General features: G+C 36.9%; 1 protein-coding gene across 1 annotated transcript; it reads right to left on the reverse strand.

Moving 5' to 3' along the window:
- Window positions 1-2,412: 2,412 nt before the first annotated feature.
- LOC103697704 (histidine--tRNA ligase, cytoplasmic) lies at window positions 2,413-21,843 on the reverse strand. The gene is made up of 7 exons (XM_008779618.3): window positions 20,284-21,843; window positions 19,301-19,480; window positions 12,751-13,008; window positions 12,377-12,511; window positions 11,475-11,756; window positions 4,772-4,912; window positions 2,413-3,176 (listed from the first exon to the last, which is right to left on the reverse strand). Exons 1-7 carry the CDS (start codon window positions 21,718-21,720, stop codon window positions 2,874-2,876), a joined length of 2,736 nt encoding a protein of 911 aa, XP_008777840.2. The 5' UTR covers window positions 21,721-21,843; the 3' UTR covers window positions 2,413-2,873.
- Between the last annotated feature and the right edge of the window lie 1,045 nt (window positions 21,844-22,888).

Genomic DNA, 22,888 nt, shown 5'->3' on the forward strand with positions numbered 1-22,888 from the left:
TTGTTCAAGTCTTTTGCTTCTTGGATTGCCATGACCTTGGCTTCCCATGACCTTGGTAAACAGCGAAGAATCTTCCTGATAAGATCACTGTTAGTTTAACTTTTGCCAAGGCTTTTTAGGCCGTTGACAATATCAGTAAATCTGGTGAACATGCAAGTAATAGTTTCATTAGATTTCATTTTAAATAGCTCATATTTATGAACTAGCATGTTGATTTTGGATTCTTTGACTTGATTTGTGCCCTCGTGGGTCACTTCAAGTCTATCCCATATCTCTTTTGCAGAAATACAAGTGGAGATTCTATTGAATTCATTTGGGTCTAAGGCACAATATAGTACGTTCATTGCCTTAGCATTAAGTTGTACTTTTCTTCTATCAAATTCATCCCAATCTTTTTCAAGCTTGAGAATGGACACATTATCTACCGTGTGTGTTGGAATGTGTGGTCCATTTACTATGATGCTCCATACATCATAGTCTTGGGCTTGGATGAAGAATCTCATCCTAGCCTTCCAATAGGTATAATTTGCACCATTAAAAAATGGTGGCTATTGGTGGATTGCCCTTCACTAAGGGACGATGCAAATGGGGTTGTCATCTTAATCTTTTACTCTTTTTAAAGATTGGAACACCAATTGATATAAGAGCACCTGCTCTGATACCACTTGTTGCCCAAGGAGACAACCCAAGAGTGGGAGGGGTGAATTGGGTTTTAATTAGTAGAAATGTTAAAATATTGCAAAGAAAAGGAAGTTGTCGTCAATGGCAAAATCCTTCCCTCTCCTGATTTTGACCTCCTACCATTCTAGTTCTCAAAAATAAAAAGTGAATCTAATTCTTTCACTAAGATCTGATTCCCTCTAGTGAGAACCACCAAAATCTTTGATTAGGCAAATTTTTGTCTGGATCCTAGACCTAAATAGCAAGAAAAATAAGCATTTAAACTAACTTTTGTGCCTCATGTTGAAGACTAGGCTTTTTATAGACTATTAGTCTTTCTTTGCCATGAGATTCACACCACACTACAGTAGATCGAGCAAATCAAAACTATATTGAGAGATAAACGAGGACAATATAAAAAGATGAAATATAAAAAAGGAGTTGATGTCATGCATCTTATTCTTGTCGCACTTCTTTCCCTTGGAGATCCTCTAGTTCTTGCTAAAAGGATGGCAAATCAAGAGGTGAGAGATCGAAATAGAAAGGGTTTGAGTCTTTGAGATGAGGTATATTGAGGAAGACTAGATCGTTGAGGAAAGGAGCTTAGAGTCTAGTGATCTAGAGTGAGTTAGAGGTCAATCTTTCTCAAGTAGCAATATCTCGGCCTCTTGCTACTCGCCGACTCAGTCATTAAGAAAAGGAGCTCAGAATCGGTCGATCAGTCGATGGAAAGGGCTAAGGGTCGGTTGGGTAGGCAGGTAACTTAGTCAACAGAAAAAAAACCTTAAAACCCTAACTAAGCAATAGTGGAAAAACTTGGAATGCAAAAAATAGAAAGGGACGAAATCACAAACTCACGAATGAAATGTGGAAGGGAAGTCTCTAGAGATAGAGTTGGTGCTGGGGTAGATGTGGAATCCGTCTGTGGTCGACAGGATGAGATGTCAATTATCTCCGGCACTCCACGTGCTCTACTCGAAAATCGAAAATGAACTAGACTTTCAAAATTGAAATGGATTCTATGAGGGCTAGATTTAAAATGGAGCACGTACTAACCAAGTATCCAGCCTGACCCATATAACAAATAGGTTAAACCAATAAAGAGATAAGAATCGGAATCTGACCCGAACAATTAATAGGTTAAAAATGTCACAACCTTTTACAACCCAAACACAAACCTACTTATAATGAATAGGTCAGGTTGCAGGTCGGGTTGCATTTTGCCAGCCCTGGTGTCCCCAAAGTCATACATGAATAAAGTTTCAGTTTCAGTTATTATATTGAGTCCAATATCTATTATATGGATGATAAGAGATTTGGCCACAGCATCGCATGATTTCCCTTCCCCTCTTGTGCCATCATTGCATGTCATGAAACATTCCTCGAAACTGTGGTTGGATTCATGCCTGTTGGCCAAATATCTATATGACATCAAAAAGGGAGAGAATTAGCCTACCACATGGCTGGCTTTAATGTTCACAAACCACCGCAACCATTCCTATGGATGCAAAGTGAGGAAGTTAGATATTAAAGAAGAGACCCTGTGCCCCAAAGAGAGAGAGAGAGACCCTGTATATCAATAGAAAGATTAGGGAGAAACAAAACCCAGGAATTGTCTGCCAGCAACTTAATATTGCCTTTAGAGGGATCTAATCTACCAGCATCCTATTCTTGAACAGCATAAGATATCCTGGCACAAAGCTTGCTACTCAACAGAATACGCTTCAACAATACCAAGGGACAACAGCAAAGGAATAAATGTCACTGTTAGCTCTAATAGAAACTTCATTCCAGATAAATGAAAATTTGTACCTTTAAATGCCTGTTACCTGGTTGACGATAAAAAGAAAAGAGATGACTGATGGTACCCCATACAAGGGCAAAACCCAAAAAGGCACAATGAATGATGAAATTGGAAAATAGAACCAGCCACTAATATGAAATAGAAATCTGATTCCTGCATAAAAAGCAATTTAGACATCTCAAGCTCAGGATGCAATGACCAGCTAACTATTGAACAAATTTGTCTGTCAGCTACCAACCCATAGGTTTGCCAAGGTTAAAGCTTTCGCTCTGCCATGACACCAGCCTGCTTGAATTCAGTCATGTCCTTTCCTCTTGGTGTTGTTATATGGAGTCAAGTTGGATCCATGCATAAAGTGAGTATATATTCAGTCCTTTAGAACTTGATTGTATGATATTGCTTGCACTTTTTAGATAGCGTCGAGCCTTCTCTGAAGCTCTTCAACAATTTTTTCTCTTGGAATCTCCTCCTCTTGGTTGGCTTCAATGTTCTTCAATTTAACAACACCCTTGTTTAGTTCTGATTCACCCACAATCACCAGCCATGGGATGCCAGATTGCTTCGCACGATTAATATGATTCATCACCCTTTTGGTGAGACCAAATTCTGCTTTTATTTTGGCATTCCATAGTTCACTCACTAGGTCTGCAGCCAAGATGAGATCCTTCCCCAGAATGGCCACCAAAACCTGTGTCTCAGTAGCACGAATCACCTGCAAAACCACATGCATATAATTGAACCAGCTAATATAAATGGTATACCAACAAGAAGAAATGCACTGTTAAATCTGACGAAGGAACTATTTAACTTCTACATAACTTTTGGGGACTGCTACCAATGACATTCAAGAGAATTAGATAAAAATTAAAATTGTTCTTAGTACAAGGCTGAGATAAGGGGTGTGACAACCTTTATTTCAGCCAAGCTAATTTTAGCTGGAATGGTATATAACAGGTTGATCTTATTCTGGTCAAATTACACATATCCAAGGGATAACAATTCTATCAGGAGGCTGGAATAAACTCTTCTCCAGTTTATCCCACCTCCAGTTACCTACTTCATTTTTGGCACCTCTTATAGTAGTGTTGGTCAAATCTGTTACTAAGTCATCCCTCATCATCTTTACCTCAAGAAAGGAGGACTCCAACAAAACAAAATTCAGGTTTAGTTTAGGAATAACTATACAAATATGGCACAGAAATAGATGTACGCCAGGGTTAGTTATTCCTCAAACCAAATGAGATCTAAGGTACAAAGATAACTTGTTGGGTGTTCTTGCAACTAATATAAGAATGATGCATATATACCACGAAGGTTCGTAAAAAGTAAATCATATTCCCAACAAGAACGATGCTTATGATTGTGTTTAGTTATATTTATGAATCTTTCTTCGACTTGTTTCAATTAAGGGCTATCTTTTCTTGTCTATACAACTTCCGTTTGAATTTTCTCAGATCTTCCCCTTCACTTATCCACACAAATCTAAGCTCCTCTCTTTTATGGGGGCATATTACAATACCATCTCAACTTTGCCTCTTCCTTTTTGGTTCAACCATAAACTCCTGTACTGAACTTCCAATAATGGTATTTTAGAGTTCCACATAAAACATTTTGGGTAGCTGTTGCTCAAACAAAAAGGGACCAGAGTGGAGCTAAAGGTATTCTGGCTACAGAGTTCGAATGGCTCAGAATCCACGAAACATAAATGCCTATAGAAATTGCATCTAGAGAAGGCAAACCCAGATCTAAGGCCACGAAAACACACACCTATCCCGACAATTAAGGAAAAAATGAAGCCAACTAGACTATAACTTGCATGATCTCAGTGTGAGCAAGTCATGCACATCTCGACGTGACCTCAATAGCAGTTATACACAAGATACATGCAAGTTAATTTGATTAGCATTTGCAAAGCCACTTAGAATCACCATCAAATTGGCTTATCTCAACAAATTCCTCCCTTTAGATATTAAATATATGCACTTAGATGCACCACTGAGATATGATGTATTTTATCAAGTGGAATGCCATATTGAAACAAGGAACTCATAAGAGGGCTGATCCCAAGGGATCGAGAGCAAAAGCAAAATAATTCTTTCTTAAATAGCATTGATAGAGAGTGTTTTTGTATGCACAATAGAATAACCACACTCGGGCATAATCTGTTATTACATATTATGTATAGGTTTTAGATGCGCATTTAAGACAAACTAGAAAGGTACCATGTATATATAAAGCAAAATTGACTTATTACCTCCTAAGAAACAGATACACCAAGCATTAGTAAGAAAAGATAATAACCACTACCTGGTTTCTGTCTCTTTCAAGTTGCTCCATTATTGTAAAGACTCTTTCAATCCCAAGGCTGACACCAACTGCAGGGACCTGCTTTCCACTAAACATCCCCACCAGGTTGTCGTATCGGCCCCCAGCAGCAATTGAACCAACCTAGAATGCACATTAGTTAGTGAAGGATCTGAATGCTTTATCCTTGGTACCAACAAAACAAATCATCTTGTAGAAAAATTAAAGTTATTACTTAAACTATCAATGACTGAAAACTTTTCGGAAGGACAACATATTACATCTGTGGAGCAGATGGGGGATAACAATAAATTTTGTGCATAAGATCAACTAAAGATAAGGACTGAGAAATATTTCACTGCATGTATTTTGTACAGGATCCTCTGGAGTTGCACGTGGTCCAAATGACATAGGTATGCATTGGTACAGAGAAAACCAAGATAATAATGGATATTTGCAGTTGACCAATAGTTCAAGAAAATTCCTTGGTATGGATTTATGAGATACAAAACTAAGATTTAAGTGGCCAAAAAGAGAATCTAATTTGTTTGGCCGATGTGCAAATAATATTCATGCAAGAGTTAGATATACAGAATTGACCAACAAAAAAAGGTCAGCACATATCATTACATGCATTGACATGTACGATGCTGCACCTTTTGAACAATGACGAGTACATCGTACGTGGATATAATTTTATTTTAAAGATTTGAATCCTTAAATTTGTATGCAAGCCTGCTTTCCCAGTTTAGCAGTAAAGGTCAGCAAAATTACATGCAATAGATAGCAATGATTGATTTTATCAGACTGGGCTTCAAACCAAAAGAACTGACATAAAAATCAATAATCATGCAAGAAATGCATGTGGTCCACTTGAAACCAAGATATAGTTCAAATGTTCCTTGGTATGGATTTATAAAATACAAATCTAAGATTTAAGAGGCAGAAAAAGAGAATCAAATTTGTTTAGTTGATGTGTGAATAATATTAATGCAAAAGGTAAATATATTGAATTGACAAACCAAAAAGGTCAGCAAGTATCATTACATGCATCCACATGAACGATATTGCAACTTTTGAACAATGATGAGTACTTATGTGCAAATCTTGTCGAATAGCGATACTTCTCGTAGATATCCGGATCATTAGCATAGTCAGGAGGCACATCAGCCTACCCCTCTAGCCAATCGGCATTGTAGTCTTGTGTATTCATCCTATAAGAAACGCGCTTTGGGTTATAAGCACTCTCGGATCTCTCGCTGAGCTAATAATCTGGCTGCGAAGGGCCATCCGAATATGTCGGCAGCAAAATCCGACCTATAAGATACTCCGAGCTGCGTAGGATAGTAACACCGAAAAGCGATGCCTCAGATACACTATATCCATATTCGTATCCATATGGATCATAGGCTGCCTATGGTTTCGGATAATAGGATCCAGTATACGACTTAGAGCCTAATACGTCTATAGATCCTACTTCATGTGCAAGATCATCTGCAGTTGCATCGTGTCCTCTTAAGTAATCTCGAAGAACTCATCTTCTATATGCAATCGTATCCTCGCGGGCTCTACCAAATCGTATATTGTGGTCCTTATTTATGTAGCATGCGTAAATTAGAACTCACCGATGAATTAAAGACCACCCTATGGCTGTCTCATAAACAGTGGCCTCATGTCCTCCACTTTCTTTCTAGCCAGCAGATCCATGGCCACCAGAACTGCTATCGCTACTGCTCCTAGTCTCTAAATCTGAGTGAACAAGCTCCTCCACACTATCCATGGGGCTGCAGCTGCATTTTTTTATTTTTTGGTGCACTAAGCAGCTGCCTACTTACCCTTTATGCCCTTTCTGCCTGACTATGCTAGGAGGATGGTTGTCACCCTCCTGACTGAGTCAATCAGGTAGCATGGTGGCCTTGTCTAAGCAACTCTCGATCATATCTCTGAGAGGATATCTCAAACGAGTCATGTGATAATGGGCTCTCCAGTGATCTTTGTGGCTAATCAGCTGAAAGCATGCGTGAAATGTTGCGATCTGCCCATTGCCCTCCATCGATCTTAGCCTCACTGGCTACGAAACTGGTCGATCATAGAGGCGATCCTGGCTTATCAAGCTATCCGATCATAGGATCATCCTCATCGTCAATGAAAGCAATATGGATCGGATTTGTGAACTTTAGCTCTACGTCCTTTTGAATGCACTTCAGCCTCAATCTTAGATCGTAGTGAATATATACAAGATCATTGAGGCGCTTCTATGTCAGACAGTTTTTCTGCTTGCTGTGGATGAGGGCGAAGATGGACCAATTACGCTCACAACCACTCAAAAATACTATTTAGGAAAGGATCCAGATAATTAGCTACTTAAAATTTCTCCTAGACAAACCAAGATGAATCCACCATTGAACTGCAAAAATATTGAAGAAATTACATATAAAATAATATCGTATTAGTAACCATCTAACGTCAAGTAATAGTTATCGTTGATGTGTAATATATCTGCATTCATACTTTTCTTACTTACGATAGCTGTCGAGACTTCAAAACTATTTTAAGTAGCATTCATACTTTTCTTACTTACGATAGCTGTCAATGCCCTTTCTACATATTTTGGTCTATGAAAAAGAATCGTATAGTGATACGTTAATAACCGAAAATACCAGTTAATTTACACAAATTATTTAACTTATCTCTTATAGACATAGAGTCACGACTTCTGGATCAGACTCAATCTTATAAATCACATTACGCAGAGCTGCCAGAAGTTCATCATCCATATCGATTTCAAGTATGGTGTACTGAAACCTCAGGTTCAGGTAGTATGCTGCAGATAGAGTTCGTAATTATTTTAGTAAAATTGTACAAGTACAAGAGTAGTCTAATATTTAATATTTTTGCTTACCTACTAGATGCAAGTCCCCATTCATCTGGTAGTCCCACCACCGCTTAATGATGATGTACAAAAAGTCCATTTGGGGGCACCTCTTACTGTCCATGGCCCAAAGCACTTTCTACAATGGCTTGAGAATCTTCACTATCTTCTCGGCCTGCTGTAGAATGTCTGCCTCATCACCAAGTCCTTGACAATCCTCCCTTCAGTGCCCATCACAAATCTACTTTTTTGACACTCGGGATTGACACATCTGACGTAGGATTGTTTTTCTCTTCAGAAGGCTATCAAGTGTTTTGGTAGCAAACCATGTCACACCTGGTCTCAAGATCTCTCCCCTGCATACCTCCTCATCAATGATAGGCTATATTTATAAATATATCTGGTGATAGTTTAAGCTGTATTCACTATCTACTGCACCCTACGAATCTTCATAATGTCTACGAACATGAGGTCAATACAACGTGCTGCACAGAATTCAGAAAATATATGGTCACCGCTCTATCAAGATCTTTCCGATGACCTTATATTGCAGCTCATTATCAGTGACGACCTGGACGACATTCTTCTTTCTTATCTAATAAATCACTTATATCAATCCGAGGATATACATGGCGTCATGCACCAGATCGGAAGCAGCAACCAACTTATGGAATTAAGTCTTCGTAACACAAACATGTCAAGAAGTTGATGTTCCACTTGGTAGGACCGATCCAACCATCACATATCATCGTCATCCCATATGTGGGCCACTTGCTCTTGTATGAAGCAATCCACTTTTCTAGCTCATTATTGTCAAAAAGCTCACCGTAATGTTCTTCAGTCCTAGATGATCTATAGGGACCGGCAGCCTGTATGAAAAAAATGGCAGATCTATAATACGTATTGTCTGCGGTATTCGCTGGAATGTGGCTGAAGTGAAACTAGAATCCAATAGCTCCCCACAAATCCTTCTTTAGCATTGTGTCAACCCCCTGCCGCTTTGAATTCTTGCTAGAGAATGCATGTGGATCTAAATTATGAATGGTGGCTCTTGATGGAATCTCACTGGAAGACTTCTTTCTGCTACCAAAAGCCTCCAGCATAGATACAATACGGCCATCGCCTCTACTAACAGCCTTCCTAACCAAGGAGGTCCTTCTGAACTCTAGATCTGTCCTGCTGCTGACAGAATCAGAGCCCGACTCATACTGTGAGGGCCCAAATCGTGCCCTATGCCTGGCCACCTCATCCTATTGCCACTGATCATCCAGCCTCACCGCCTCTGCTGGTAGCCTTTCTAACTGAGGTCCTCCTAAACTCTAGATCAGCCCTGCTGCTCGCAGAATCGAGCCGGACTCGTAGTATGAGGGCCCAAATTCATGGCCACCTCATTCTGCTGCCACTGACCATCTAGGCTCGCCTGAATGACGAGCTTGGATCTAGACCTCGTTATCTAGAGCAGACGATTTCTTTGACTCTCTAGAGTAATAGAAAGGTGGCTCTACAACTCGGCGGTCGACCTCCGGCTTCTTTTTGGCAACCCTCTCCTTCGCTGCTCTGAAATCAGCGAAGTACTTCATCAGCTGTCGAATCTTCCGCGGACATTTTCGATGCAGATACATCGGAGTAACCACCAATTAAGTACTGCTTCAACCTAATTATTTCTTCTCTCTTAAACTCTATATTGCACCAATTGCACTTCTAGCATGCCGGCTCGAGAGTATTTAGCCATAATCCCAACCAATGTCACGCTCTGACTCTTTTTTATAGTTCCATTCTTGCAGATTTATCAAGTATGTCAGTTTATCAATTATTTAAAAATAACAAAATTTTATTTTAATTAAAATAATATTTTTTACTTCAAAAAATGTATCTAGCTTATCTAATATATATTACTAATTTTTTAATTTTTTATTTTTTTATACATTGTTAATATTTTTGAAATTAAAAAATATGTTTAAATACCATAAATTCAAAAATATATATTTTTTACTTCAAAAAATATTTCTTAAATATGTATTACGTACTAGTAATTTTTTATATTTTTGTATTAATTATATTTTTAATTATTTTAAAATTAAAAAATATTTTTTTAATATAAATATTTTAAAAAAATAATTTGAGCTCAAATTCATATAGAACCCTACTATAGATGTTACATATATTTTTCTAGACCCGTGGCATGCATCAAAGGTTACTTATTTCTCAATTTTTTTAAAATTTAGGCCTACGCCACTATGCACATAATCGCATCAAAATTTGAATAAATAGACACCAAATTTAGCTAAAGAGTAGCTTGCATTCCCCTAACTATGTTTCTGATTTTATATTTCTTTGAATTCTATTTTTTTAATCCAAAAATGTACTTTAAAATTTTAAAAATTATATAAAACACAAAATTTAAAAATTTTTATGTGATCATGTAGATCATCCATAAATCTACAACATATCATGAAATCATGCCAAAATCAAAAATTTTGACATGATCTCACCATATTTTTCAAATTTCAAGATATTTTTCGGCATCCAAAAAAAAGAGAAAATAAGATAGGGGAGAAGAAGCATATCTTATTTCGAGCTGGATACTCCTTCAATTGTGCTGAATCAACGTGTTTTCATCATGGAGCGGGAAGTTATTTGGAGAGGTTGGGAAGGCCTAAGATGTTTCTAACTTTTCAGGTGTTTCCAACTTAAGTTTAAAATGAAAGATAGGACCAGTACAGAATCGGTCCAACTCGGTGCAAACCGCCGGTTTCGCACGGAACCGGCCGGTTCGGACCAAGTTCATGTAGTTCGTGGCCGGTTTCGGCCGATTCTAATCAGTTTGGGACCGATTCCTGCCGATTCCGAAAAAACTAGGTGAACCAACCTGGTCCCCCACCGAGTTGGCTCGGTACAGGCGGAACCAAGCGGTTCGGCCCAATTCGGCAAACCATGCATGCAATAGATGGGAATAATTGATTTTATGAGACAATGAGCCTCAAGCCAAAAGAATTGAGTTAAAAATCAATTATCATGCAATAGAAGAAAAACATACTGCATTATTGTTGGTGCAAATGTAGCCAAACAATGTCCTTCAATGTACATGTAAACTGCATTATTTAAAGCATGATTAAGATAAAGAACATCTAGTAAGGAAACAGGAACTCACTACCTACGTGATTGGCATAAATTCACGCATTCAGAAAACTAGCCTAGCTTAGTGACATCATATGAGACCCACTCAAAATGAGATGGAAATATGAGATATTATGCATATATAATATGGTATATATAAAATATCCTCTTATTCTAATTGGCCTATAAAAATGCGGATACTTGTGATAGGTTGGGCCAAAAAGACTTCCTCCTGTGTTTAAAGCCAATGGAAATTTATTGATTATTTTATGCATTTCAATTTAAAATAATACATTCATCTTTAAAACAAAGAAAGAAAAAAGAAAGAATGAACAAAGAATGAAAAGAGTTATAACACATATGACTAGACCAACAATCAATCCCAAAGGCAGAATTAGTAAAGGTCTCTTCCATGGTCCCAGATGACTCTTTATCACAGTATGAAGAGATAGACCCCATTTTAACCTAATCTGATGTTAATATAACATGCTTTACTTTTTAAGATAGCCATTTCTGTTCATGTGGATCAGATGAAAATTAATGGCCAAATTTGTCAATACTATTTCCATGTATAAATTTAAGAACAACCTTAATCAGGAAATTCAGAGTAAAAAATAAAAGATCCAAAGATTGATAAGATATGCTGCTACACAGGATAATAAAAATTATAGTAGAAATCAACATAAAATTGTGCCATGGTGCTAAAACTGTGTTTACCTGTGTAGCACCTTTAAAAACTGCTTCATATATAACTCCAGTATAATAATCAAGGCCTCTGGCAAGACTCAGGTCAAAAGCCACTTGTTCCAGGCACTTTGATTTTTCAAGAGCTTTAAATAAAATCTCCAATTCATTTAATGCAAGGACAGCTCCACTATTCTCCAAAAACTGGCTGCCATCTTTCTTCAGTTCTGACAATATTTCAAGTGGTGGCCCTCTTTTCTTCACAAAAGTGCCAATCTTCTCTGCCGTTTCAAGAGCTAAACCTTTCTCTTCCACCTACAAGATATGTTTTTTAATTAGATCAAGAATTGTGAAGAAGGAATTGGGACCCATTCCACCCTGGTGCATCCCACTGGTACCGTACTGGACCAGTGACAGATCCGGTCCTTGGAAGTTCCCGGAACCGTCTCTTCTGGACCAAGACTGGTTTGGTAACTAGGTTGCCTGGTAGCAACCAGGACAACTGGATCTGGATTAAAGAAAAAGAAAGCCTGATGCCTCTATGCTTTGTCAGCTCTGGTTCATGAAAAGAGAGGAAAAGAGAAAGCAAGGACACGAAGGGAGGTAAGAGAAAGAAGAGGAACAAAATAAAGAGAGAAATGATAGGAAGGGAGAGGAAGCAGGAAGATTTTAAAAATTATTAAAACCAACAAAAAAAATCTTAAACAATAAAAAAAAAACAAGAAAAGGGGTTTGGAGGCATCCACCTAGGACTGGACCAGACTGAGACAGCCCCAATACAAGACTTAGTCCTCGATTATGACCAAACTCCAAAGTAAGAGAAGAAATGAACTTCACAAGACAAAAAAGCAAGGAATTAAAAGATAAAAAGAAGATCAAGGACACAATGTACATCAACAATTTTCTCTTCAAATAATACATAATGCTGTCCTCACCAGTTCCTTTTTTATCTGTTCAAACGATTGTTTGTCCAATTTATCAATACTTGAGCAAACTGTTCTGAATTTTTCAGAAGATACACCACAAATTTCAAGCATTCCGTCCAATAACTTTCGATGATTCAGCTTTATCTGCAATAATAAAAAAGAAATACCCCTCATGACGATTCAATATTCAATTCAGGAAAAATCACTGTCAGACACCACAATAGAGGATGAAAGAGAGATTCTTTTACTTCAAAAAAAAGGATCCTATTTCCACCCATTGAACAATGCCATCAATTTACCATTATGACAATTAAGAAAACATGACAATGCATTAGATAAGGAAAGTGATATAGTTGATGCCAGAAACATAGGTTATAATATACCTCATAGGTGCCAATATCTAACTGATCCAACAGCTCAGTCAAAACTCTAATAACCTCAAAATCAGGTTCCATTGGCTCATAGTGGCCAGCAATATCAAAGTCGCATTGGTAGAATTCACGATACCTCCCCTTTGATGGGTTATCTCTTCGATATACCTTAGCTATCTGATACCTTTTTAATGCACTAATATTATTCATGGCCAGATATCGGGCAAAGGGGACTGTCAGATCATATCTCAAAGAGCAAAGCTCACCACCCTGCAATAGAATTACAAATGAAAAGTAAATGCCATTTGATATTAAGTGTGCAATAATAAATGATAACAAGGGGAGAAAGGTACAAGAAAAGATTCTCAATTCTGGAAGAACAAACTGCAGACCAATATCTCAAAAAAGGTTTAATGAGTGAGGGACTTTTATTCCAAAAAAAAAAATCCAATATCTTATACCTTTCTATTTACAATGATAAAGTTGAATGAAATAATTCTCAAGAATCTACAAATATAAGATAAGTTAAACTTATCTCATGTAAATGCATGTCCTCTGACCAGCATTAAGTTCTGACAGTTGCTGAAATGCAATTGGCCCTATGTTTAAGATAATTCTACTAACCATGAATGTCAAAAAAGCAATATGAAATTATGTTTTTGCACAAAGTCAATTGCTTAGTCATTACATTAAGTATCACACAATGGCCTCCAACAGTTATGATGATACATGAACACCAAATCAAGATGTAGAAGGAGACAGCTATCAATCCTCTGCTGAACCAAAAAGCTTGAGTCCTTGTTTAAGGCATGAATTACAATCATACACTCACCACAATATTCATGGAACCATAATACAAACCAATAACAAATGACTAATAATTGGTACAGCTAGCTACTTCTTTATGCAATGAACTCTATGGTTGATCCACATCCAATCTAGGTTAATGATGATATCATGCATATACACATATTTACCATTTGATTCATGACAGTATTGTCGAGGTTCGAAAGGTCAAGTTGAATTCAAAATTGGAATCAGCAATTCAATTATATGAGAAAATCCATGTGAGGACGTGGTTTGTCCCTGTAATTTTGTTCAATTCACATAGTAATTAATGGCAGAGACTATTTAGTGTTTTATACAGAAAAGAACATAAACACTGAATGATACTCTTTTAGCCTCCCATGGTCACAAAGCATAAGAGAGAGGGAACAATAGAGGAGAAAGAGACAGAGAGTAGGTGGATGTTGGTGGACTCAGTTAAACCTTTTATCACTCCTATTTTTTCTTTTATTTGTTCTTATTTACCCATCTTTAACAATTCTCCTACACATTCTCAAACTTCCTCTCCTCTCTAGCCAGACATATACTGAGATTTCCCATTTTCCGTTTTCGAAACTCTACTTCATTTTTTTTCTTTTATTATCTGTTCGTTGCTCCTTGTGCTTTACCATGCTCAAAATTAAGAAGCCTCCACTGAATCTGTATACCTTTCTTTCTTCCTTTATGGTACCGTCAATTTCTTTTTCTTTTGTTTTGTTTCTTTAAAGCTGATGATGGGACAGGCATGTCCTCCCCCACCTCAGATTGAAGACTAAAGGTACAATAGGTATGTCCTCTCCTGTAGAGATTTTCATCACAAGAGGTTGCTCACAATTGTATAAGCCATGGTTCTTGAGAGTACAGGTTAATAACACCTAAAGAAGTAAAGATGCGATAAAGATGATCTTCTAGCTTTGACAAAGGCTAAATTTCTTTTTAAGATAATAATTAAATGTCTATCCAAACTTTGATGTTGATAGAAATCAACAGACCTGGAACAGACCCCCACAGACCTGGGATGAATAGAGACTTGATCTTGGAAAGTCTAATAAGAAGAAGAAATTTTGAGGCTTTCATGAAATACTAAGTCATGGTTGAATGGGCCTAAATGTTAAATGGATGGAATGTTTAAACTCCAAATCAAATTTCAGCTTAGGCCCCAGCAAAAGAAACAATTTTTTTCTTTCTTTTTGTTTGGGATCTCTGACAATGGAAACCGACCATGTTCAAGATTTCTAGCTTGTCTTAAGCAACAATTATAAAATAAAAATAGAACAATAATTGAATAATAATAGAATAATAATAATAAATGATAATAACAAAATAATACTAAAATAATAATAATAATAAAATAACGATAATAAATAATGATAATGACTAATTAATAAATGAAGGCTTTAAGACTCAGGCTTCTAGAGTTTCAGGTTTGAACTATGAAATATCAGATTTCTGAGTTCAAGTTTGAATAACCAAGTCTGATGTTTAAGATTAGCTCCAGGTTTATTAATATGCAGGAAGATTCAAATAAAAGCTCTTTGAAAAACCTTACAAGACAGAGAAGGGAAGGTCTTGGAACTCTAATGAAAATATGTTCTATAAAGAGTTCCAAAAGAGTTGATTGCCTTTGAGATTTAGGCCCCGTTTGGAGGGGTTGTTGGCAATAGAGCTTTTGGAAGTAAAGCTTTATAAAGTAGAGCTTCTATAAAAAGTTGTTTGCTGTTTGGTAACTACATTTTTAAAGTGTTGTGGCACTTTAACACATATTTGGTAAACAAACTGAGAAATACTTTTGGTACGACAAAATGACCATAAAAGGCATTGCATAGTATTATACAATAAAGCATAATAAAATATAATACGTATTAATACATAAATATATGATATAGTATAATATTACTATAATGTAATATAATATTATTATAATATAGTAATATAATATTGTATACTATAGCATAATAATTTGATATAATATTAAATTATTTAACATAACATATCAAGGTATTATGATATAATGTAATATAATATTATATTTACAGTATAATACAATAATGAAGGTATAAAATACCATAATTATTAGCATAAATTAATTTTCATAATATAACATAATATTAAATTATTTAACATAACATATTAATGTATTATGATATAACGTAATATAATATTATATTTATAGTATAATACAATAATGAAGGTATAAAATATTATAATTATTAATGTAAATTAATTTTTCACCCTCTTGCAGATTTTTAGAATTATAAAAAGGCATTTTGTGTAATTGTTATATTTTATCATGGGTATTTTGGTCCAAAAAGCAGCTTTCCGATGGAGCCTTAAAGTGCTTTTCCGGAAAGCTCTAAAATGGAGCTTTTCGCAAAAAGCTGTTTTTAGCTTTCTGAAAAAGCTAAAACAACTTTTCAAAATTTTTACCAAACACACTTATTTCATCTAAAAATACTTTTGGAGAGCCAAAAAGTACTTTTTTGCCTTCCAAAAGCTCCTCCAAATGGGGTCTTAATCTCTTGAAAATCATTTAGGAAGGCAAATGATGCTCTACGTCAGTCATTCTAAAGAGGTCTAGACCTAATTCCAACTATATTCAAACTTTTAATGCCAATATCCTTTGGCACATTTGGAAGGCTAGGAACTGTGAGGTTCTCTTGGGTGAGATGTCTCAAACGGATGTTGTAGCACGAACTGCAGCTAGTCTAGCTTTTGAGTGTCTTCCGTGATCAGAGACAATAACTCACCTGTCTCGGTCTCTGTGGTTCTCAAAGCCATGGGTTGCAGCCATGACCTTCACCTTTCTTATGTCACTGAGAACCCCCTTAACCTGGACTTGTAAAAGTTAACTTTGATCGCTCCATCAAGGATGATGCAATAGGTTCGGGCTTTGTAATTCATGACCATGACCGGATGGTAGTGGCAGTAGGTGCCATTCTTGTTAGCAACTCTTAAGTACAAACTACAAAACTCACTGGTGTATGGGTTGGCCTCAAGACTGCTATCCATCATTTTTATAAAAATCATATATGGCTAGAAGGAAACTACTACGGTTATTGTCTTGGCTAAATGGTTCTCTCTCTTCCACGCATCCGTTCCTCCAAGACATCAAGCAGCTGCTCAATGATCTAGCAGTGTGTCGGGGTCCACGTATTGTTAGAGAGGATAATCAGCTGGCCAACTACATGGCTAATCTGGGAGCTTTCTCGGACAATCTCCTTTTCTTTAATCTTTCATTCTGCTTTCTGTTAGTTTCTACTGGCAATATGGGTGTGATTTTCCCCTTTATATTCATAATCCACCACCTGTATTTACAAAGAAGAAGAACAAGAAGAAAGGGTTTCAAAATATCAAACTGGATTCGGTTCATTCCCATCTCAGCAAATGAGTTTCAGTTACTAGCCTATTTCAAACCTTTGAACAAGTTCAGGTTCTATGCATGTTCTTCAGTTCCAAATGTCTAAACCAACCAACTTCTGAGGATTCAGCATTAAGTTAGAAAACAAGACACAATGATTTGAAATTGTTTCAACCCCTGACAGCAAGACAAGTTTCAAGCTCCAGCACTCCAAAGATTCAAGTAAACTAATTTAATGGAAAAGAATCAAAAGATGGCCAATTTAGTCAACATGAACTAGTTAGATGTGCTTCAAGTCAATCTCTCTAGCTTGTAATATCACAAATGAACAGTCCTGAACCTGATTGCAAAATTATCTACGCCAAGAGAACTGGAGTGATGCTGAACTTTATTAACAGGTCTAAAATAGAATTAGCTAAACTTATTTGAATATCAGACTGATTCTGAACATGATGAGATGCAATCTTCAACAAAGAAGCCCATTTTAAATTTAACTTGATCCAGTCTTAAGTCTTAACTGAGCCCTTAATTGCTTGAACCTAAATCAATAAATGCAGTGACTTGGCCAAACACAATGGAAGTTAAAAAGGATTCATTGAGCCTAATACAATCAGATAGAAAAGATTAACTTAACTGAAATCAGTTGAGGCAGTAAATGATCAAAAGTTGGCTCGACTTAATTATGCTTGGATTACTTCAGCATTTTAGGTTGATTCTCAAATGGACTCACGTTTGAGACAACATTCATGAACATTCATATATAGATATCAAAGTCTCCAAGCTTGATTGAGTCTTAAATGGGTTCCAATTAATTAGCGCAAACAATCCAATCAGAAGTTTAAAAAATCTTTGGAAAAGTTCCCTAAATGGGTTTAAACCTGTTACCTTGGTCTCAAAGTGAACTTCAAGTCAATGTTTTTAAGTCTAAATATTAGAATCCATACAGGTACCTCATCCGCATAACAACACGTGATGCCGTTGGAATCAACATAAGCACCCATATCATGTGTTGATACAAGGGCACACTAAGCCTTCACAACATACTGATACCATACCAGCAATGTGGATTGGTTCTTAAACTTTAGTATAAATGGTTTAAACAGAAAAATGTATCTCGTATAAACGGTTTAAACAGATAAATGTAGACTGGTCAAAACAGGTTTATTAGATTGGGGTCATTAAGAAATTGGAACCCCTTGAAATCGAGTGGGAATAAATATATCCAATAAGGTGGGAGTTGATATAATTAACATGTCTGAGACAATCACATGGGTCAACTTAAATGGACTAACCAAGAGTGGTGGATACAATCTAAAAAAAGTTTAGATCTAAACAAAATTCAAACGTAACATGTATAAAGGTCAAGTACATTCTGAATATAAATGAGCTCAGATCATAAGTATAAAAGGGCTCAAGGTATGATGAACGTTAGTGACTCGAGCCTCTATTAAAAGCCTTCAGCCTTAAAAACTACATGGAATTCTGGAAATACCAAAATGAACAAAGACTGGGCTCACATAAACAAGAAGGTGCAAAACTAGAAGCATGTCAAGAAACTCCAACCTATTCCAAGAAGGCTTATATTTAAGTTAGCAAAGTTAGGTTTAGACTTAACAAAGTCAAACAACTCAAACCTTAAGTTTAACAAATTCAACTTGGGTCCAAAAAGCCTATTCAATTTCAAATTTCAAAGTGGCTACGGTAAGGTCCATTAAATTCAATTCGTTCAAGTCCAATCAAATCAAAGAGCTTCAAAAATGCCTAAGAAATTTGCAATGCTCAATATATGAGACCATAGTCCACACCAAATTCAGACCTTGGAACCAAAACATGGAATGCTGCTGACTTGAACGCTCAAAACCCAAGTTAAATCTATCATGGAGTTAGCCTCCAATTCTAGTAAAATCAAATTAGGGTCAGTCCCCTGATCACAACTGGTGCTGCTGCAAAGCTTCGACAGGTATACTCATGTCAAACATTTTCCTTCTTAATCCCTACTGGCATTCACCTAAATAGTCTCATTTTGCTAGCACAACTTATGATCATTTGACCTCTTGACTGCCCAACTTTCTAATTAATATGATTCAGCTAACCTTATAACTATCATGCAATAATTTATTAATCTCAATGGCTAGAATTTGAATATAAAGGCATTAATTTATCCACCTTAGATAAATGATTTTGTTGTATACTCATGTGTATCCTCGAAGTTGTATATGATGGTAACAAAAGTGAAGAAATAGAGAAAGCTTGAGGGATTGAGCACCCCCTGAATTAAATTGCACACATACTTGCACTGCTTAGATAAAATATAACATGCAGCAAAAACTAAACCGACTATAATAGCAAAATGTAACTACTCCAATGCCTGGTGAGTACCTGGTCAGCAAGGTCATAAATCAACTTTGAATCTTCCCCATATTTTCCCATGAGAGTCTCTCTTAATTCAAAGACAGGTGTGTCAAGGGCCACTGCTCCATGCATCTTAAAAACACTTGTGATAATTGAAAATGCACGTTCTCGTATGGCCATTTGCTCTTTTCCAAAATCACGAGTGCCCTTTAGACAATCACAATGAGATCTGACTTAGTATACAGCATTGAGAGGTAATATACAAGCACTGAAATATAGGAAACATTAAATTGATGGAAAATGATTCAAATTTAGTTTAATTCATGTGTACAATGAAAAACATCAGCACCTCTTTGACCATTTAGAATGATTTCAAGGGCATAGAAGATTAAGTTCACAAAATGCATTTTATCCTGGGAAAACACGTAAGTGGAAATTTATGGCGAAAATTTGTTAAAATAATTTTTCTCTATACGTATATGAAGGGTTGTCTTTCTGTCAAATTTCAATAGCAGTTTTATCAGCAACTTGATATCAATTATATTTTCTAATGTCTCAGAGAATTACATAAATCCTGGGTTGAGAAAAAGAATCACAATGAAATTTAATGCAGCTAATAATATACAACAAATAATTGAAAGATTAGGCATCAGCATCGTAAGTAGAGAAAGTGGTCTTTTCTTCATCAATTCTAGCTAAATTAGAAAATTGACAGCATTGCACGTATACAAACCATTAATTTCTGCACAAAATGTTTTAAAGATTGTAATGGGATCCAAAGATTGCAAATCTCAAATATACAACAAAAACAAAAGATGAATTCTATGCACATATTCCAACTCTTCTGCTCCTTCAGGGTAGATAGGTGGGAACAAACATACTTTGTTGCTATTAGTCAAAAATGCATGATAAGACAAAAAATCAAATAAAGGGGAATGGAAAATCAAGTAATATAACCATTTTAGCAGTTCAAAGAATACTAAGACCTTGATATGATTTGTAGTCCTCACCTTTGGAATTTTAGGAAGCCTTCTGACTTCATTGCTCTCAATTATTTCCTTCACCTTTGCAAGCAAGGTGTCGAGACCAGCATCCTTGGGATCAAAACACAAAGAAAGCTCTTGTGCCCACTCAACCAGAATCTTAACATCTTCGGTGACTATCTCATTCTTATCCATAATTCGGTCTTTAAGGAGCTGCCTTATAACAGAAGTTCCCTTCCCTGAGGTCTTCTTTTTCTTCTCCCTCTTCTTCTCACCCTTTGCAGTTTCTCCATCTGGCTTGATGCTGGTCGAACAACAATTTTGTTTTTTCTCAATTGAATCATCATCCCTTTCAATTGCAAACAACGCCAATGCCGCCTCCCAAGCAAGAACCTCCCTAAATTTAACCAAAAACTCATATACATGATGAAAAACCCCAACATAATCCAATCCAGAAGCAGCTTTCTCTGTAATGGATTGGAACTGCTCTCTCAGCCAATCAGAACTAGGGCGAACATTCTCAAAAACTTCAGCCACCTTTGACCTTAGATCATCATCACTAATTGATTCAATAGTCAATTTTGATCTACCCAAGCTACACTCGCTCATCGACTGAATAGATACTGCCAACGGCAAAACCGAAGTAATCAAAGCTTTCTCTTTTCCATAATTTCCAGCATTCATTGCCTTCTTGACCTTAACACCGGAGTTCAACTCAACCCGGATTCTTCCATGCAGTGACCTTACAGCTTCTCTGAAGCTACCATGGATGGCCGGGATCTCAGCGAAGGGTCCTGAATCATTCTGCCCTACAAGCTTCGACCCAAACAGCAACACTTTCATGTCGCCAGCTACATCCATCTCGGCTTTGATGGAGAAACCATCGCCAGATACTGGCAAATCGAACGCAGTGACATCAGCCCTAGCAGCCTCACAAGACAATGCCGCCACAGCATCAGACACCTTCACCAGAGCCGACGAGCAGCAGTCCAATATGGCACAGATTCCAATCGAAGCAGCGCAAGAGCCCTCAAAGACACCGGTTTCCTTTTCCCCGAGTCCGATATCGTCTAGATTCTTCCCGTTCAACCGGGATAGCGAATCCAGAAACCTGACCGGCGAGCCGAAATCTAAGATTTCGGGGCTGGATGCCAGGTTTAGGGTTTCTTCGATCAGGACGGGGAGGGTGGGCCGGATGGCGGCGTCGGAGAGCACTAGCTTGTTGAGGAGAATGGCGAGGGCCGCGAGCGACTCCTCCGGGGCTAGGAATCTAGGGTTTGAAGGAGGCTCGTTTCGAGGTGGCGGAGATGGCCTCTTCGATTGGGATAGCTTCTCGAGGGCGGACGAGTCGATGGTTACCTTTGAAAGGCGGTGGCAGACGGCATAGACGGCGGCGGGAGAGAGGGAGGAACCCTTGCCACCGATCGTGACGATGCCAAAGCTCTCGGAGGGGAGCGATGCCATGGGAGGAGATTGGAAGGCCCGAGAAGGGCAGCAATGGGGGAAGAAGCGTGTAAGCGATGACGATTGACGAAGCAACTGATCGGAGGGGGCCGGGTGGCCTGCAAAACCCTAAAGCTGTAAAAGTCGGTTTAAGTTCCCGGCTTCACGGTCCAAAATCAATAATGAAGCTTCTTCCATTATCTATATCGCTTAAAATATTTAAAAATTAAAAAGTCTGTATTCTTATATAAAAATGGATGATCTTCATGGATCATATTCTTTAATTATATAGAGATTGAAAGCAATCCATTTTAATTATTAGATCATGGATGATGCATTTTAATCTTTAATTATTAGATTATATTATTGTAATTATATATTGTTTATATTTGATATCACCCGAAGAATTGCAATAGAGTAGATGAATGTATTGCTTTAAAGAATAGATTAGACATATGTGTTAAATTTTTCTTGACGCTACCACATTAGCAGATTTTTCTTGACACTATATGTGGTGGTTGTTTGAAACATTACTTGATATTCACTACTAAATTTTTAAAGAGGAAAGGATCCTATGAGTAAAGAATCTAGAGCACATAAGCGGATTTGCCCTATTATAATCCACAATATTTCATATGTGTAAGGAGGCCACCTTTAGGAAAATACCTTTATAAAACAAATTTACACTTTTAGTACATTATAAGAAGATGAACCATTCTGCAGTGACTCTAGGGATGAATTTAGGTTATCAATTCATTACAAACGCATTTTACAAGTTAATGGCCATTGCCAAGCCATATCAAGCAAGGAGAGCCCAATCGCAAGCTTTTCCAAATAAAGAACAATTTTGTAGATCATAGCATAGCCAAAATTACAATCACAACTCTTTCAAATTGAGTTAAGAATAGATGAGAAGACGATGTGGTTGTTGTCATATCAATAAATTGAATTGAATAGACATTTTTTTTGTTGTATTCATGTCAAAAATGTAGTGGAAATATTATCCCAATGCATGAAGCTATTATAACTACAGTGTATAGGGGTTCAAATATACATAGCCTTACCTTGGACGCGAAGTAGCTACTTATATGTTTTGAACCCATAACACTCTAGTTATAATAGAGCAACCTTACCATTGCTCAAGGCTCAATCTTTGTCAAATAAATAGTGGAAGTAACCTGAAAATATG

Source organism: Phoenix dactylifera, unplaced genomic scaffold (genome assembly GCF_009389715.1).
Source record: "Phoenix dactylifera cultivar Barhee BC4 unplaced genomic scaffold, palm_55x_up_171113_PBpolish2nd_filt_p 001294F, whole genome shotgun sequence".
NCBI lineage: Eukaryota > Viridiplantae > Streptophyta > Magnoliopsida > Arecales > Arecaceae > Phoenix > Phoenix dactylifera.

What these genes read in the sequence shown, in the direction of transcription:
- LOC103697704 (XM_008779618.3), bottom strand. Translation starts at nt 21,720, where the DNA reads ATGGCATCGCTCCCCTCCGAGAGCTTTGGCATCGTCACGATCGGTGGC. An exon ending in GGCTTCCTAAAATTCCAAAG is followed by an intron (nt 19,481 to 20,283) that starts GTGAGGACTACA and finishes GATTGTCTAAAG; the next exon opens with GGCACTCGTGATTTTGGAAA. An exon ending in TTTATGACCTTGCTGACCAG is followed by an intron (nt 13,009 to 19,300) that starts GTACTCACCAGG and finishes ATTCTATTGCAG; the next exon opens with GGTGGTGAGCTTTGCTCTTT.